A 17,704-nucleotide genomic window follows, 5' to 3' on the forward strand; every position below is an offset into this window, starting at 1 on the left:
GAGGCGACGGCGCCGGTCCGGCGCACTCAGGAGGAGGGAAAGGGTGGAGCGCTTCGCTGACCTGGCTGCAGCTCCGGCCTGCAGGTAAGAGCTGGTCAAAATTCTCCTACGCGCCAGGGTCCCCGGCGCCTGCAGAAGACTAGGCGCAGAGGCACTGCTCGGAGACCGGACCTAGTGCAACTGGACGGTCTTGGAGCAGACCTTGCGCTCAGGAAACAGCTCCTCTCATCCCCGCCATAAAAGTCTCCCAAACTTTTGCTGTTGTCAATTAAAAAAGAAAAAAGAAAAAAAAACTAAATAACGGTAGAGAACTTTTCGAAAAGAGGATGGAGGCAGATTTCCGGTTCTCTCCCGAGCCCGAAAATGCGAAGGCTCTTCTTACCTGCAGGAAACCTTGCTGCCCGCAAAAGCGCGTCCTTCTGGAGCGCTTCGCTTCGGTGCGGGTCGTCTCCTCTGCAGCCCGGCTGGGCTCCGGCCCTGTGTTTTATACCACTATAGGCAATTAATATTGCATCAGCCGTATTTTAAATTTTCAAAACCCACAATATAATGTAATGGCATAAGGGCATTTATTATTAAAGGACACCCGATGGAGAGGGAGGTGGAGGAATCGCTGGGGCTGTTGTGCAAGGTGGGGGTGAGGGGCTGAGGCCCAGGGAGCTGGGGGAGATCCGCAAGTTTGCTTATGTGGTAGGGGGTGTCGCACTGCGCGGAGAGCAAACCCACTTTGCTCCGAATTTCGGGCCTTGGTTTGATGCCCCGGAACTCTTTGAGGACGAAGCAGGGAAATGTGCAGATGACTCCTGGACTTGGAGCATTAAATTATAAATCAGGAAGACGTTTCTACGACTCGCAAATAAAGAGGGAGCGGAAAGAGAGCAGGGAGCTGGCATCTATGGAGCACCTACTATGTACAGGGCACTATGCTAGGCGCTTTGCAGCAGATACAGCAGTATCCCCACAAAGAAGCCGAGGTGGACCACAGAGTGAGTAACAACCTGGATGAGAATTTCAGATGAATTTGAAATTCCGAGGGGGCCCCACTAGAATGTCACAGCGAACTCTTTTCTCCCTCTTTGCCTCTATTATCTCACCTCCTCTCAAGCCCTTTGAATCTTTTAAAATAATTTGTTGCCTACTAAGCTCAAGCACTAGTAGAAGTCTTAAATGAACAATCTTACCTAGTTCTGACAATAACCTTGTGAAATAAGCATTGGTCTCTTCATTCTGCAGACAAGCAATCTTGTTGGAGAAGGCTTAGAGAAATTAAGAAATTAGCCTCAGGATGGTTCTGCCAGTGAGTGGAGGCATTGGAGGCTCGAATCCCCATTAGTCTGGCTTCAAAGTTTACTAGCTAAGTCAAGTTGAGCAGAGTCTCATAGATTTGCAGGCAGGGAAGCATGGAAGGAAGTATCTTGAAACCTCAAGTTCAGACGCAAGCCTCAGGGTCTCCCACGAGGAGATCCAAGTGAGTCTGCCGTGGAAGAGGAGTGGGGAGAGGGGATGGCTGGGGGCTGGTCAGCAGAAACTGACAGCCTGGTCCTTTGGGGTTCTCCCTTTTACATCCTTTCCAAAGCTAGTACCCCTTAGCCTCTGAGAAAAAATAAAACCACTTTGATTCGGGTTGAAAAATAAAGCATTTATTTTAGAAGTTAATTCAAGGGGTAAAGAGAGAAGAAAACTTAATATTTTATTTGCATCTATTCAGAGAAAGAAACCAAAGGTCACACAGCAACACGCAAACTACATGAAGCAACGAAAAAAAATAAAATTTGGGCCAGAGGGGCTAGGGTGAGAAGGGTTCAGGCCGCTGGTCCCACTTCTCTTCCCTCACAAAACTATAAGTGAACTTCCACCGAAAGATACCCACATAAAGGGAATGGAAAGAAGCATAGTTAAATAAATAATAGGAATTAACGATGTTAACAACAACAGTAATAAAAAAGCGCAACGAGGTTAGATATGTTGAAAGGACTTGCATATAATGCAGAGAAGTTACAATCACTTTCCAGCAGCTGACTCCACGCTGAGCTGGCAATCTGGCAAGAACAGCTAGCTGGGGTCAGAGAGTCCTCAGCCGGCATGAACACTACCAACTCCCGCTCTCCAGTAAGCAGTAATTACCCCTCAACACCAGTAGGTAGTGAAAGATGGCCAGAGCTGGAGCTGGCAGCTGCTTACAAACAGCCAAGCGATCCCAGAATTTTCAGTCGCCAGACTGGACCCACCTCTTTTGGAGTCCTACTCACCACGAAAAATAGCAACTTGGAGCCCGCAACTCCCTGCATACTTGCCCTGAACCTAATCTTCATGCTACCTTATGAGAATTTACGGCAAACCAAAGGATAAGATGAATAGAATTTAGGCAAGGAAGGGAGTATAAGGCTATCCTTTGGAAACATACATGTACTTTATATACTCTAATAAATCTCCAGTGCATGTTTGTGCCCCCCTTAGATATCCTAGACTTTGTGTTATTATGGATCACTTCCTTTTTATCCCTTCACCCCTTGCCTAATTGCGCTTAGCAAAGTGGCGTTTTCACCCTAGCTTCGGGCGGTTGGGCCAATTCACTGTCCTCTGTTTTGGTGCTCCTGCTCTGAGGTCGTGCGGGCCCGTGCGCGAGGGCAAATTTCAGCACCACGGACAGCACAAGCACCCTCAGGCCCGCCCTTCTGGAATATTTTCCCAGCGCCAAAACTTTTTTTGGTGGCAATAGAAAGGAAAGAGAAAGAGAAGGCCGGCGGCAACCAAGCGGGACAAAGGGAGAAAATCTGTGGCTTCAGAGGAGAGAGCCTAACCTGCCTAGGAAACGCCTTGGAGTTCCCAATAACCATCCCCCCAACCCCGGAGGGATGAGCACTAGGCTCTCCCAGCTCCCGACGCCGCGCCCTGCCGCAGTCAGTGGACAGCCGAATATTTCATTCGTTTCTGTTTCTGTCTCTGGTTGCAGAACCAGACTCTCACCACGTTCTTTTTAAGGTCCAGTTTCTCAGCGATGGCCGCAATCTTCTCAGATGAAGGACGTGGCTGAATAGCGAAATAGGCCTCGAGTGAACGCTTCTCCGGCGCCGCGATGGACGTGCGTTTGCGCTTCCGTTCACTGCCATTGAAGAGCTCTGGCTTGCTGTTCTTCTCTCGGTAGGCGGCCTCGGCCTCCTCCAGCCAGGCCTGGAGCACCGGCTTGAGCGCGATCATGTTGTTGTGCGAGAGAGTGAGAGACTCGAACCTGCAGATGGTGCTTTGGCTCAGCGAGCCCACGCCGGGGATCTTGAGATTAGCCAGAGCCGCGCCCACGTCCGCCTGGGTCACCCCCAGCTTGATGCGACGCTGCTTGAAGCGCTCGGCGAAGGCTTCCAGCTCGCGCGGGTCTGACTCCACGTCGCTGAGGCATGTGGGCATGGCGCTGTGAGGCGCCACGGTGTGCGGGTGACTCATGCCCATGGCCTGGTGCAGGTGGCCCATGGCGCCCAGGTGGTGTGGATGGATCTGTGCGGGCATCACCGAGTGTTCCGGAGCGCCCAGGCCGCTCACACTCAGCGTGGGCGAGATGTGCTCCAGCAGGTCGCCTTCGAGGCCCTGGTGCACAGCGTGGTGCGGGTGAGAGGTGAGCGCGGCTGGGTGGGAGATGGGCACGGTGGACGAAGTGGACGTGCAGGGCACGCTGCTCATGGTATGGTAGGTGGCGTCGGGCTTGAACGGATGGTTCTTGCCGTGGGAGACGATATCCACCGCCGCCAGAGCTTCGGCGCGTGCCAGCAGGCTCTCATCAAAGCTTCCAAATATATTACCCTGCAGCTGCAAGCGAGAAGGCGCACAGCACGGTCAGTAGGGAATACTGTCAACACAGGATTAAAACACATTTTCAAGCAACCGAGATGCCTCTCCTCAAAGCCCAGGTCATAAAAATTAATACGGAGGCAGCAGCTCTGCTGGAACAGACGTGTGGATCAGAGACATGAATGAGAGAGAGAGAGCGCCGGGAGAGAAAGCGGGGGAGACAAGGAGAGGGGTTCAGACAGCGGCGATTGTTCTGGGGGACATGAAAAAAACATGAAGCTAGTGCCTGTCAAAAAATGTGCCTTAGAGCGGTAATTATGCTCCACTACGTACCTGCGGGGCTGGGAGACAGACTCGGCGCATGGCCTCGGAGCCGGAGTGCAGGCTGGAGAATTTGGGTTCTTGCAGCACCGGGTGCATGCCGAAAGGCTGCTTGGAGTTCATGGCCATCATCTTCGCGCTCCTGGCAGGGTGGCAGCGGGGGACATGGAATCAGGCTTGTCTAGCTCGCTTGCCGCGCTCCAAGTGAGTGCTGCTCAGCGCCCGCGCTCCCCTCGCCCTCTCGCTCGCTGCCTCCCCTTTCCCCCACCTGCTTCTTCACTCATCTTACAAGCAGCCTGCCAGGAAGGGCCCGGGCGCGCGCAGGCGTGCTCACGCGCCCGGGACTCGCAGGGGCGGCCCGGGAGGTGAGGCGAGACAGCAGCCAGCGGCGCGCCTTTCTACGCCCGCGGCGGCCACCCCCTCCACAGCCTTTATACCCGGGCCAGGCCTGGCCTCTCCCAGTCCGCCCCGCCCCGCCTGGCTCCAACCCGCCCGACCTTTCGGATTCTTTCTTCTTCGTGGACTTCTCTACCCTCATGCCACCTCAAAAGTCCCAATCCTCTCGGTCCTGTCCCAGCTCGAACTGCCAGGATAAAAGGACAGCCCTGGGCTGAGCTGGGGCAGGAAGTTGACCCTACTCCAACTTCCCCTCCCCACCACACACACACACACACACACACACACACACACTCCGTCGGCCCGGCTGCCGCCAAACTGTCCATTTCCAGGGCGCTCCTGGCCTCACGCCCAAGCGGTCCACCAGAGTCCGGTCCCGTGGCGCAGCGAGGAGGCGCCTCCAAGCGCCCAGACGGGCCCGGGGGCGGGTAAGGGGTTGCCAGAACGAGCCCCAGGTGACCTCTGCCCCCCCCCAACCGCCCTCCGAGGTACAGGTAGGGGCAGTAACTGCCTTCTCTGTCCAGGAGTGGCTTCCTCCCCATGCTTGCCTTTCTTGCTTTCATTTGAGGGAGGCAACTTGGCCCACTCTCTCTTTGTCCAGCCCTTATGGAGTATTTTCTGAATAGCGACAGTTTAGGATGGCCCTCCAGGCCTGGGAGTCCTTCAGTGCACTTTTGCTGGGCAGCCAAAGCTTGCAAGCCCATTCCTCGTGACAACAGTTCCGTTTGAGAGTTCCTAATATGCGCTAGACAATTTAGAGTTTGCCCATGGGATTCTCATACCCACCGTATGGAGTAGGTGATGTCATCCCGTTTTACAGATGAGGAAATCAAGGGTCAGAGCAGTTAATGATTAGCCCACTTACTCACTCACCCAGTTATCCATCCATCTTACAAATATTTACGGACGGCCTACTGCGTGCCAGGCGCCTTAGCCTCTTGGTCTTCCTTCCCGAAGTTTCGAAACTTGAGGGCTCTCGAAGTTAGTACTGCCCGCCTCCACCTCCCCTAGCCTCTTTTTCTCTCTACTTCCCTCTTCTTTCCTCTCCTTTCCCCCGCACTAGTAAACATCGTGAATAATGGATGGGGAATCCTGGACCGCGGCTACGCTGCACTCTGGTTCGGAGAGAACCCCTCCGCGTGCAGCTGTAACCCCTCGCCAACGCCACTGCGTCCGCTGGGAGAGCTATCTTCGGGGCTTAGAGACCTCACCCTGCCTGCTATTATGCAGGGTATGTCCGTGCCGGCTTTCCCAGAATCTGAAAGAGGTGGGGTGGGGTGGTGGAGGGGACCACCCCTTAGCCCAAGAGGAGGCCCTGACAGATCCGGGCTCCCTCTTCCCCTCGGCGCCCTCCAATCGCTTTTCTCCCCATACGAGCCAGCCCCCTCCGCTGGTTCCCGCCCTGCGATGGTGCGAAAAAGACTCAGCCCAGGTGCCTAGAGCCAAGCGCAGCCCTTTCGCTAAAGCCCTCGGAGCCTCGGTTTCGGCGGCTCTTAAATGGGAATTGCACTATCGTCTGCCTCCTTGGGTTCTGGTGAAGATGCTCAGAGTTAGGGTAAAAAGAAAAGCATTGAGCCACGAAATCGGTGCTCAGTCAACTTCCTCACAACGTGGTGCCATAGGGCTCAGGCCCTGACCTCAGATTCAAAATGCACCTCTGCCTCTTTCTGGCCGAGACCACCAGATATTCTCAACTTCTCTGTAGTGCGGTGTCCTCATCTGTAAAATGGGGATGATCATTTCTTTCCCATTGATTGTTGTGAGGAATGCACTGGGATAAGCACATGGCACAGTGCCTGGCGCATTGATATCATTGAATACCTGTTCCTCTCTTCTTCCTCAACTTAAAGAGAAAGCATGTGAGAGTGGGGGTGGCCCGAGTCATCCCCCTGGAGCCCGGTTTGTCTGCAGGTGCATACTGTGGATCCTTGCTCTCCATTCACCCAACACCTGCATTATGCCAGACCCCATGCCAAAGTCTGGGACACAGATGTGAATCAGATTCCATCCTGGCACTCAAGGAGTCACTGGTCTAATATTCACTTCAGAAAGTTAACTCTAAACTTGCCAAGCAGTAGAAGGGAGGTAGATTCATGAACAAGACACAGAGCACAAGGGTGGTGGGATTCTGGAAGTGCAGAATACACATCAGAACTATAGGCTGCAGGAGGGCTGGATTTGGGGCTGCATTCTGACATGTTATGGGTGACCCTGACTGGACCTCAGTTTACCTACAAGGAGTGGGCTGGATAAGATGATTGCTAAGCTTTAACAAAGACTTGCAGCTTTAACAAAAGACGATTATTCTGGTTAATTTGAATGAAACATATTTTCAGCATATCAGGAACTTAATCTCCAGGGACACTCAACTCCCCAGTGCTGAATGCAGCATTTCTTTATCACTCACTAGGATTTAAGACCACTCAGTCTTTGTTTTCTTCCCAGTGCTGGAAGCCCAAAGGGAAAGGGGGAATGAAACAGAGAGATACATGGTCTGTATCTTGCCTGGCCCCATGATGCCCTGAGACCCATACTCACTCCATAATACCCTAGTTGTCTGTGAAGCTGAAGCCCTAGAAACTGGGAGAGAAAGGATTCATATCCATTCTCTTTCTCTGCTCTGTCCTCTCAGGGGTCTGGGAGATATTGGCCAGCATAGAGGTCAGGCATGAGTCAGAAACAGAGCAAAACCAACTGGTCTTCGCATGCCTCCAAAGTTGACCTTCACCTTACCAGCCCCTAGTCCAGCATCCCTAGGCATTAGGATCACAAATCAAGAAACACACCTGTGTCTGGTCCTGTGTGTTTTAGGGTTTTTCCTATCTTCCCCTCTAAGAAGGTCTACTGGCTGTTCTAGGCAGCCAGCAGTGAGACCACACCGATCCTTAAGGACCAGTCTTTTTTGAGAAGGCCTTGGAGATAACAGACTGGAGACTGGAGAAGAAAAGAGGGACAAGACCATAGAGAAAGCAATTGGAAGGACAGCCTTAGACAGCAATTCGTAACAGCCTCTACACTTTCCAGAATTTGTAAACTTAAATTCCATAAGGTGCAAAACTAGTAAAATAAATGAGTAACTTTATCTGGGTGGATAAAAGGAAAGATTGAAACTGTAGTAAACTAGAGAGCACTTACCCACCTCCTACCACCACCATGGCATTAAATTACAATCACACACACACACACACACACACACTCATATCATTTATGGACCAAACAAAATGTGTGAAGGTCCATGTAAGGACTATGTGGACATTTATGCAAGTGGAATTGAAGGGAGAATTTTCCCCATTCGATAAGCATTTCCAACTACCTACTAACAGCGGAGTCTTGTGGAAGGCCTTGCAGATATAGAAGACACTGCTTCAGGAGCTCAGAGTCTAGTAGAGACATAGATTTGCCACATGTAAGGCTAAGTCAGGGCACAAAGCACCATATCCTCCAGAAGGACTAGCCTTGTAGAGATGCAAAGCGGGTAGGGGTCTGGGGGCAGATGCATTTTCCTGTGGGCCAATGGTTCTCAATTTTAGTATAAGTAGAAACCGTCTGCAACCTCTTAAAATACAACACCACAAGCCCACACCCAGAGACGTTGACCTCAAAAACTAATGTGCTTTTTAATAGACATCCATGATTTTGGATGCAGAGGATCTGGGACTCTCAACTTGAAAAACTTAGTCTAGACCCTTGTCACCTGCATTATTATTATTATTATTATTATTATTTTAAAATCCTGCCCTTATTATGTAAGTTTCATGAAGACTCAAAGAGACTTTTCCTTCTTTGAGCTTCTGATGTCTTTTGCATCTTCCCTTATTATCTCTTAGTAAGAATGTGATGTTTTATGGTCTCTGCTCCTTGAAGAACTGTCTGTGTTTCCAGTGCCTACGTCTACAGGCCAGGCAACATTAAGAGCTTGATGTCATTCATGCTGAATTAATGAACTCTGGCCAGGGGTTGCCAATGATGATGGCGACAACAAGGGCCATTTATGGAGTGGCTCCTATGTACGAGACTCTGAGCTAGATACTTTAGAAGTGTTGTACACTGAGTCTCCAAAATCAAGCCTGTGAGGTTGATACTATTATCCCCATTTTACAGATGAGAAAAAGGAGGCATAGAAAGACTGAGTAAGTTGACCAAAGCCACACAATTAGGCAGTAGTTGCATGGGGATGGGAGCCTTGGTTTATCCGACTCTGGAGCTCAGGTTTGTTAGTTAGTTAGTCCTAACTGGCATCCTGGACTGGCACTAGTTATCCCATCTCCCAAGCCCAGAGACTGAGGGAGTAGGGTGAGCAGGTTTTACTTCTCTTTTTGCTTCCGGAGGCTGGCCAAGCTCCAGACATGCTTCCGGGCACAGGTTGCACTTGGAGAAGCCAGCAGCTACCCGCACCCACCTTCATTCCCAAGCCCCACATTGGAGAGTTGGAAAAGGGGCAGGGAGGGTGGAAAGGGAGATGGCCCCGATAGGAGGGCCGAACTCAAGATGCCATCGCGAGGCGAGGCAGCTGGTGGGGCTGCCTGGCCAGGTGTTCACAGCCGCCTGACTTGCCTTCCTCTCCCTTTCTCTGGTCTCCTTTCGCAAACTTCTCACATGTACTCGCCGCCTGCGCAGCTGCTGCCGGACTCGTCTGTCTGCCGCTGCCTTGCATTGTCTGCAAAGGGGCTCAGAGCATCCGAGATGCCCAGAGGGATTCAGGGGCCAGAGGCCGAGCGTCCATGAGGGCTCTGCACGTGCCAGGAGCCCTCCCCTTCCCCCCAGATGCCCCGCCATGGACAGAGCCCTGGGACTCAGGCAGTAGGACTCCAAACAGGTTCTTGCCTCCTCAGTTTCCCCATCTGAAAAAATGAGTGGACCCAGCCGAAGGATCTCTGATACACCTTCCTACTTTCATTCTTTCACTGAACATATATTTATTGGGCAACTATAAGGCAGCCACCATTATAGGAGATAGAAATTTAGCTTTAAACAAGACAGACAACCCCTGACTCCCACTCACTTCACTCCCACCTCCCATTCACCTCAGCCTCTCACACTCCCATGGAGCTGAGGCTTCGGCAGAAGGTAAGGAATAAAAAAAGATAGCCTTGGATAGTGATCATTGCTACAGAGAAGATAAACCAGAGCACTGGAATTGAGAGTATATGGGTAGAAAAGGAAGGAGTGACCTTTGAGCCAAGGCCTGAAGGATAAAATGGAAGACATAAGGAACAGCACACACAAAAGCCCTGAGGTGGGAGCCAGCTCAGGAAGTTCAAGGAAGAGCAAGAAGGCTCGAATGGCTGGAGTGTACTGGGTGAACTGGGAGTTTTCTGATGGCTGTGCAGGAATTAGGTTTTCAGGGTCCAGAGTAGAAAAGAAAGGTTCCAGCTTTTCTGGATTTATTCTACTGCTTCATGGAGAATCAAAATCAATATTAAGATCTGGGGTGCCATTGCTGAGGAGGCTATTTCTAATCATTTCCTACATTCAGTGCTTGGCTGTTTTATTCTGCCCCCTCCACCCATAGGCCCTGCTGTGTGTTCATCTTTGAGCTCTAGACTTGAGAATATCTGTGTCATCAGCAGCATGGCTAGCTCTGTGCTATCTGGACTCAATGAGTCCATCCTGGAAGATGAGGACTGGTTTTGCTCTCCTCTTCTGCAATTCACAGACATCTTAAAGTTCAAAGCTGTAAGGTTAATTCCCCATGTGACCTAATGGGTTTTCATCTCTTCCATGGCCAAAGAATTAGGTCATTTCTCTTACCCAGCCAGCTTGAATGTTAAGAGGTGGTGGACAGAGCACCAGAGGTGTGGATTCTAATATGGGTATATGGCTAACCTGCCAGGTGATCCTAGTTTCCTGGCCCTCATGGGATCTGAGCCTCAGTTTCCTCATCACTACAAGAGGGTTAGGGAGACAGGCTCCATTGTCCCCTCTGGTGGAGATAAGTCAACATTCTAAGTGTGGATCTGGGAAAGAGGATGGAAGCCAAACCCATAATCAGAAATGGAAATCAAGTTCTGATGGTTCTGTAAGGTCCTCTACAAGTAGAGCTCTGTTGCCTCACATATTCATCAAATACTCACTGACCTCCTCTGTCTCCAGCTTATGCTAGGTCTGGGCATACAGTGATGAATGGGTTCCACATAATTCTTGCTGCAAGAAGTGCAGAGTCTGCTGCTGTCTTATTCAGCCGTCGCAGTGACTCCCCAGAAGTGAACATTACCCCCTCAGCCTTTCTTTGTAGGTAAGGAAACTGAAGCTCAGAGAGGTGAAGTAACTTGTCTACCAGTACACACCTCATTGCTTCATGAGGTCTTATTCAGGTGCTGGTTCTGTACATTCTGTCAGTTAATTTTCACAGAATCCTACCTATAAGGTAGGTACTGTTATTCCCTTTTTTTACAGAGGGAAGAACTAAGACTCAGAGAAGTTAAGTGAGCTCCAAGATATCACATTGAATAAGTGATAGGGATAGAATCTGAACTCAGGTCTGCTGATCAGAGACCACAGGCTTTTGCCACATAGTATGCAGTCTCCAGGAAAAAGAAGCAAAACTTCTTGTCCCTTGTTGACTTCCCCCTTAAGCTCTGGACCCAGCAAAGAGAAGCAGAGCCTTTAGCCAGCCTCTGTAAAATAAAACAAAAACTAAAAACAAAAAATAAAAGAAGAAGAAAAAGAAAGGTAGGAAAGAAAAAGAAAGAGAAAACAAGTGAAGGCTTTGCTCCCATCAGGGGGGAAATCGGCATCTTGTCGCCTAGCTCCATGCCCTGATTTATGATAAAAAATTTAGAGGAAATCATTTATATTTTAAAGGATCTAAATAGCTGCATGAAAGTTTTATCTAAAGTGCCACTGTATTTATAGGCAGTTCTTCCATGCTGGAGGTAATTAATAGATGTATAAATCACAGGCCTCCCGGCTCCCCTGCCTGCCTGGCTGGATGGTGGTGTGGGTCTTGGTACTTGGGGGCCATGTGAGATGGGCTAGAGAGTTGCAAAGAGATGGGCACCATAATTCACCCACATAACCCCACCCGCTGATTTAGGGAGCCTTTGCTGAGGTCCCAGGATTAATTCCCACTAGACTGGTAGATGCAGATCGGCTACGGTTCCCCACTGTCCAGCTTCTAGTCCCTTTCAAGAGTTGTCAAAAGAGAGCCTGAGAGGCCAGCCCCCCTTCTCTGCCAGCCCTGCAGGGCCAAGGAATTTGCCGCTCCAGTCTGGCAGGTTTATAACTCCATGAGGTTCTGTTCAATGAAATACGGGGCTCTCTCACTCCTCCACCCCAACTTTAGCCAAACGACCCATTTTTCCCTCTGTGCCCCCTGCTCAACATGCCACGTGCTTGTTTTGGAAAAGGGAGTCAGTTGCAAGAGGCCGACAGCTCTCAGCTTACTTTAATTACGGCTGTGAAATATTGATGGTTTTGGCTCTCTCTGTGGCTGCCACACCTTAACGAACAGGGAGAGAAGCCCAGGGACGAACAAGTTAAGGAAGGCCAGATGGTTTCCCTTCAGAAAAGCCATACAGACTGAGGGAGGTGTCAGTGCCTGAGATCATCATGGAGTCCTAAATAATTGATGGGTCTCTTGAATTTGAAAGGTAAAAAAATGCACCAAATTGGAAATAACAGTGATGACTCATTCATAGTTGAACCTTTGGAAATGGAGGAAGAGTGTGTTCACCTGGTGGGCTAGGAGTGGAGAGGCTTGGGGACAAAGAGCAGCCATCTTGGCCCTCTTGCTTCATTGAGTTCCTTCCAGCAGGCCAAACTGAGCGGCCTTCTCAGTTGGAGTTAGGGCAGATAAAGCCTTCTTCACATAAACACACTCCTTTTTCCTCCTTCCGGGGCCAAAGGTGGTAGGCATTCCTTATGAAGGAGAAACTAAACAGCTCTTTTTTTTTAAAGCTCTTTCATTTCCCGTCCTCTGGTAATGTATCACCAAAAAGTAGGTTTAAGAGAAACTTACAGAGTTACCTCTTTATTTCGGTATCATCTGTGGGGTTTTGTTTTTTGTTGTTTGGCTTTGCTTTTTGCTTGTCCTGTAGCCTTAAACACAGCACTACTGAAAGTTGCCAGCCTGGGGAATCAAGATATTTTGACCTAGTGAATTCCTGTGTGGGAGCTGAAGAAGGTGGATTGTTGGTGATGGTGGCACTGGTGGTGGACCCCTCACATTCCAAGACCCATGTCTTCTGTCTGGTTTAAGCCATTTGGGGTGAACTGTAGTGAAAGATTATGTCAGCTTTTGACATGATTTGACCTTGACATATTTTAACACATTGGCCCAGAGGGGTTTTGCAGACTTGCTGCCACCTTACTATTCATCACTTTACAAACAAAACAAAATACTTACAGCAAATACCACCCCATTCTGTTTCTTCCTATGTATATTTATTTAGAATTTATTATATTTCTCAAACAACTTTTTTCAGTCTAACAAACAAGACAATGAAGGTCTGACCCAATCATGGGGTTTAGCATCTAAGTTCTAGTAAATTACAAATATGAAGAACCTAGAAGCTCTTCTATATGATTTTTTTCAGACTTTGTTTTCTTTCTGTAAGAAGGGTAATTTATCCATTTTTTCTGCTCTTGCATCTTCCTGAGCAGTGTAGAAACTTGCATGCACTTGCAACTGAGTCTTTTAAAATTCAGAACCAAGTCTGGTGGTAAGTAGAAGGCTCTGGAAATGGATGTCATGTTCTAAGGGGTTGTAAACTTCACAATATGGTAGATAGGTACTCTGTTACATTTCATTTCACGTTTATAACCTCCTTTTTCTCCAAAGAGCACATTATACATAACCGGCCAGTTTCATTGCCAAAGGAAATGACTGCATCGTTTGTGAATAAGTGGTAACTCTTCCTGATCAGAGAGATTTTGATAACTGCTATGAGTGGGGGGTGGCTATGTGGTGGAGAGTGGCCAAAAGGCTTGGGTGAGTCAGGCAAACCTTTGAGTTGAGAAGACCTGAATAGGAAGAAGGAACCAGCCATATGACAATCTTTAGGAAGGGTCTTCTAGGCAGACAGAACACTTAGGGCTGCACCTCAAAATGGAAATGGGTTTGCATGCTCAAGGATCAGGAAGAGGGCCGCTGTGCTGGAGCCAACAGAACAAGGGGGAGAGGAAAGGGAGATGAGTTTGGAGAACTGAAGAGATGAAATAAGACTTTAAAAGCCATGGCAAGCAATTTATGTTTTGTTCTAAGTGCAGTGCAAGGTTTTAAGCAGGATAGTGTATTTTGATTAAAAGTCTCATTAAAAAGGGCCAGGTGCTTGTATTCCCAGCATGTTGGGAGGCTGAGGCAGGTGGATCACTTGAAGCCAGGAGTTTGAGACCAGCCTGGCCAACATGGTGAAACCCTGTCTCTACTAAAAAACAAAAATTAGCTGGAAGTGGTGGCACACGCCTGTAATCCCAGCTACCCGGGAGGCTGAGACAGAAGAACCTCTTGAACCCGGGAGGCAAAGGTTGCAGTGAGTCAAGATCATGCCACTGCTCTCCAGCCTGGGCAACAAGACGAGACTCCATCTCAAAAAAAAAAAAAAAGAGAGAGAGAGAGAAAAGTATCATAAAAGAGGCAGAACTCAGAATAGAGGCAGGCAGGTGGCAGGGAGGTTTGTTTTTCCCCCTGATAGACGCATGGCTCACTGTCACACTTCCTTCAGTTGTTAGCTCAAATGTCACCTTCTCAGTGAAACCTTCCCACATTTCCTCTCCTGTTTTATTTTTCTCTAAAGCACTCATCATCTTATATGCCTTATAGCTATATTTTATTTAGTAGTCTACTGTCTATTTTCCTAATAGAATATAAGCTTGATGAGAGCAAGGACTTAACTTTAGACACTTCTGTATGCTTACTGCCACAAAAACTGCCTAGAGCTCAATAAACATATGCTGAATAAATCAATTAACCTGAGCTGAGTCTTGACAATATCAAATTTTTGTATATGAAGAGAGTCACTGTCTGTACCATCGGAGAGGCATATATTTTGAAAAGTTTAGCTCCACCCATATCTGCTTTTCAGGACCCCATGACTGACAGGGGAGGTCACAGAGATTTTTTGTGGTCTTAGAAGGTATCAAAGGTGAGTGGTCAATGTGGACATCAACCTTGCCACATAGCATGGTCCCATTGTTCTGTGGCCTTCCTCTGTTCCTCAACCATGCTAACCTCAATCCCATCTCGGAAATTTTGCCTTCATGGTCCACTATTTAGAATCTTCTTTCTTCCACTTTTTCACCTGGCTGGCTCCTCCTAGTCATTCAGTTCTTAGCAAATGTCACCTCATCAGAGAGGACTTCCCTGACTTTCCCTGATCACTGATCAAAATTAACTACCATCTACCCCATCCCCAGGTCAGTCACTTTCTATCCCATTACTTCATTCTTACTTTTCAAGTAATAACTTGTTTCTTTACTGTTTCACTTTTTTGTAAAATCACCTGTGAGATGTCACCAGAATATAAGCTCCATGAAAGCAGACAAGGCTAACCTTGTTTGTCATGAAATCTCCAGTGCCTGGCACACAGGAGATGCTCAGTATGCGTACTGAACGAATGAATAAATGAATAAGTGAGTCAGACAAGCAAAGTTTGGCCTGGGGCTGCAGAGTAAGTGATTGGCATTGCCCTGGAAACCCAATTCCCAGTGCCCTCCTCCCGCTTAGACCACATTGCCTTCCCGATGTATGTGGGAAAAGATACCTGAAAAGATAAACAAGAAGAGCTGAAACTTTTCTAAGCCCAAACTAAAGGGGAAATGCTGAGCTCTTGTGGAGGAAAGAGGAAGCATGTCCTGGCTTCAGGAGGATCACTGCTTCCTTTGTTCACCTGAGCCTGTGGGTCAAGAAAGCAGATTTCTGACATCATAAAACTGATTAGGACAAAAAAAAAAAAAAAAGTCGACACTGGCTATGACATGACTGTTCCATTGTACAATCTGATCGAGGAAATGTTTCTAGGATTACCCAGACAGTCAATTATTCATGAGCTAAACGTCCAGGCATCAATTACCTGGCTTGATGCTCTTATTCATTAAGGAGATTGAACAGCCCAACTTAACAAAGCTGGAGAAAGTTGCTAAGTAACAGAAGTTACCTGACCAGCCACAACACTGCAGCCTCCACAATATGAGTCGTTTCATGGCAAGAGAGGGTCTGGGGATCACCAGCAGGAGGGATCAAATGGTAAACCCCATCAGGGCTAGCTTCAGCTTTAGCAAAGGGAAGGAGGCTGAGGGTGGACAGGCTAAATTTGGAGAAGGCAGAAGGAATGTGCAAGATATAAGCTAACTCATCTTCTCCAAATGAGGTGGGTGTTTGCCAGGAGGAATACGAATATTTCACCACACAAATTAATTACTATTTAAGTAAGAAGTCAAAGATGCTTATCAAGTATTTAATGAATGAAAGTAAACTACAAGTATAACCAAGATTTCCCCGGGTGATACAGATTCTTGGGTTTTCTCTTCAGGTATCCATCTCAGAGTGAGTCTAAAAATCATTCTAAGGATAAGGAAATTTATAAGCAGGATATAAAAGTTTACATAGAGGCCGGGCACGGTGGCTCAAGCCTGTAATCCCAGCACTTTGGGAGGCCGAGACGGGCGGATCACGAGGTCAGGAGATGGAGACCATCCTGGCTAACACGGTGAAACCCCGTCTCTACTAAAAAATACAAAAAACTAGCTGGGCGTGGTGGCGGGCGCCTGTAGTCCCAGCTACTCGGGAGGCTGAGGCAGGAGAATGGCGTAAACCCGGGAGGCGGAGCTTGCAGTGAGCTGAGATCCGGCCACTGCACTCCAGCCCGGGCAACAGAGCAAGACTCCGTCTCAAAAAAAAAAAAAAGTTTATATAGAAAACACCACGCTTTATATACTCAACATAATTAACTTTCTCCTTGTAAAATCTTCCTCCACTATATATAAAACTATAGTTCGACTACTACCTCCAGTGCTTGTATTAATTTTATCATCAGAAAAAAGGCTTCTGTATTTTTACACTTGAGCATGTAGATCTTGAAGAAAGGAGTTTGTGTTTTGGACTTCAATGCATACAGCATTTGACACAGGGTCATCAAAATATCAGGATGCTCACCACACCTGATGTGTTAACACCAGACACAGGGTGGGTATAGGACCAACTACATAATTTGCAGGGCCCAATGCATAATGAAGGATGGATCCGGCCGGGCGTGGTGGCTCATGCCTGTAATCCCAGCACTTTGGGAGGCCAAAGCGGGCAGATCACAAGGTCATGAGATCGAGACCATCCTGGGTAACACGGTGAAACCTAATCTCTACTAAAAATACAAAAAATTAGCCAGGCGTGGTGGTGGGCACCTGTAGTCCCAGCTACTTGGGAGGCTGAGGCAGGAGAATGGCATGAACCTGGGAGGTGGAGCTTGCAGTGAACCGAGATGGCGCCACTGCACTCCAGCCTGGGCGATAGAGTGAGACTCCATCTCAAAAAAAAGAAAAAAGAAAGATGGATCCCGTCGTTCAGAAATTATTAAGAATTTCCAGGTGGCAACAGCAGAACATTTAATCAGGTACAGGCCCCCTAAGCACAGGACCTTGTGCAACCCCAGTTTGCACACCTGAAGCTGGCCCTGGGCTGTAGGGTTAAGAGCATAGGCTTCCAAGTGAGACTCATCAGAGTGCAAGCCTGTTTTATCCTTACTGTCTATGAGTCTCCATGTTCTCATTTGTAAAATGGAAATAATAATAGGGTTTTGTGAGGATTAAACAAGATCATGCCTGGCACATGCTGACCACTTCATCAGAGATAATTATCTTTCATGCTGTGGAAATGTTAATGACAAGTCCGTGACTATGGGGCCAGGCTTTGCCAAGCCTGGTGCTAAGCACCTGCATAGGGTAACTTCAATAGAAGCACACACAAAAAATGAGGCAAAGCCCTTTCTCTTCTCACTTGGGTATCACCTAGTCTCAGTGTTCAGTGGAATTCCTTTCTTCCCACAGCTATTAGCATCTGAGAAGGACCCGATTTGGGTTGATGTAAATATTTCATGGGAGGTAAGGCTGTTGCAAGTTTGATAACTAAGGTTCATTCCATGTCAAAATAATTTGGTTCATTTATTCATTAAATACTTTGATGGTCATACTGAGCACCTGCCTTATGCTGAGCACTTCGCCAGACATTGAGGAGGAAGCAGATAAATTACATACAATTCCTATCCTCGGGGAG

The 17,704-nt window shown here is 48.3% G+C and overlaps 1 protein-coding gene across 1 annotated transcript; it reads right to left on the reverse strand.

Moving 5' to 3' along the window:
• Positions 1 to 1,618: 1,618 nt before the first annotated feature.
• POU4F3 (POU class 4 homeobox 3) lies at positions 1,619 to 4,507 on the reverse strand. The gene is made up of 2 exons (XM_033178632.1): positions 4,114 to 4,507; positions 1,619 to 3,798 (listed from the first exon to the last, which is right to left on the reverse strand). The coding sequence occupies exons 1-2, from the start codon at positions 4,231 to 4,233 to the stop codon at positions 2,902 to 2,904; spliced, it is 1,017 nt and encodes a 338-aa protein (XP_033034523.1). The 5' UTR covers positions 4,234 to 4,507; the 3' UTR covers positions 1,619 to 2,901.
• Between the last annotated feature and the right edge of the window lie 13,197 nt (positions 4,508 to 17,704).

Source organism: Trachypithecus francoisi, unplaced genomic scaffold (genome assembly GCF_009764315.1).
Source record: "Trachypithecus francoisi isolate TF-2019V2 unplaced genomic scaffold, Tfra_2.0 Lachesis_group2, whole genome shotgun sequence".
Lineage (NCBI taxonomy): Eukaryota > Metazoa > Chordata > Mammalia > Primates > Cercopithecidae > Trachypithecus > Trachypithecus francoisi.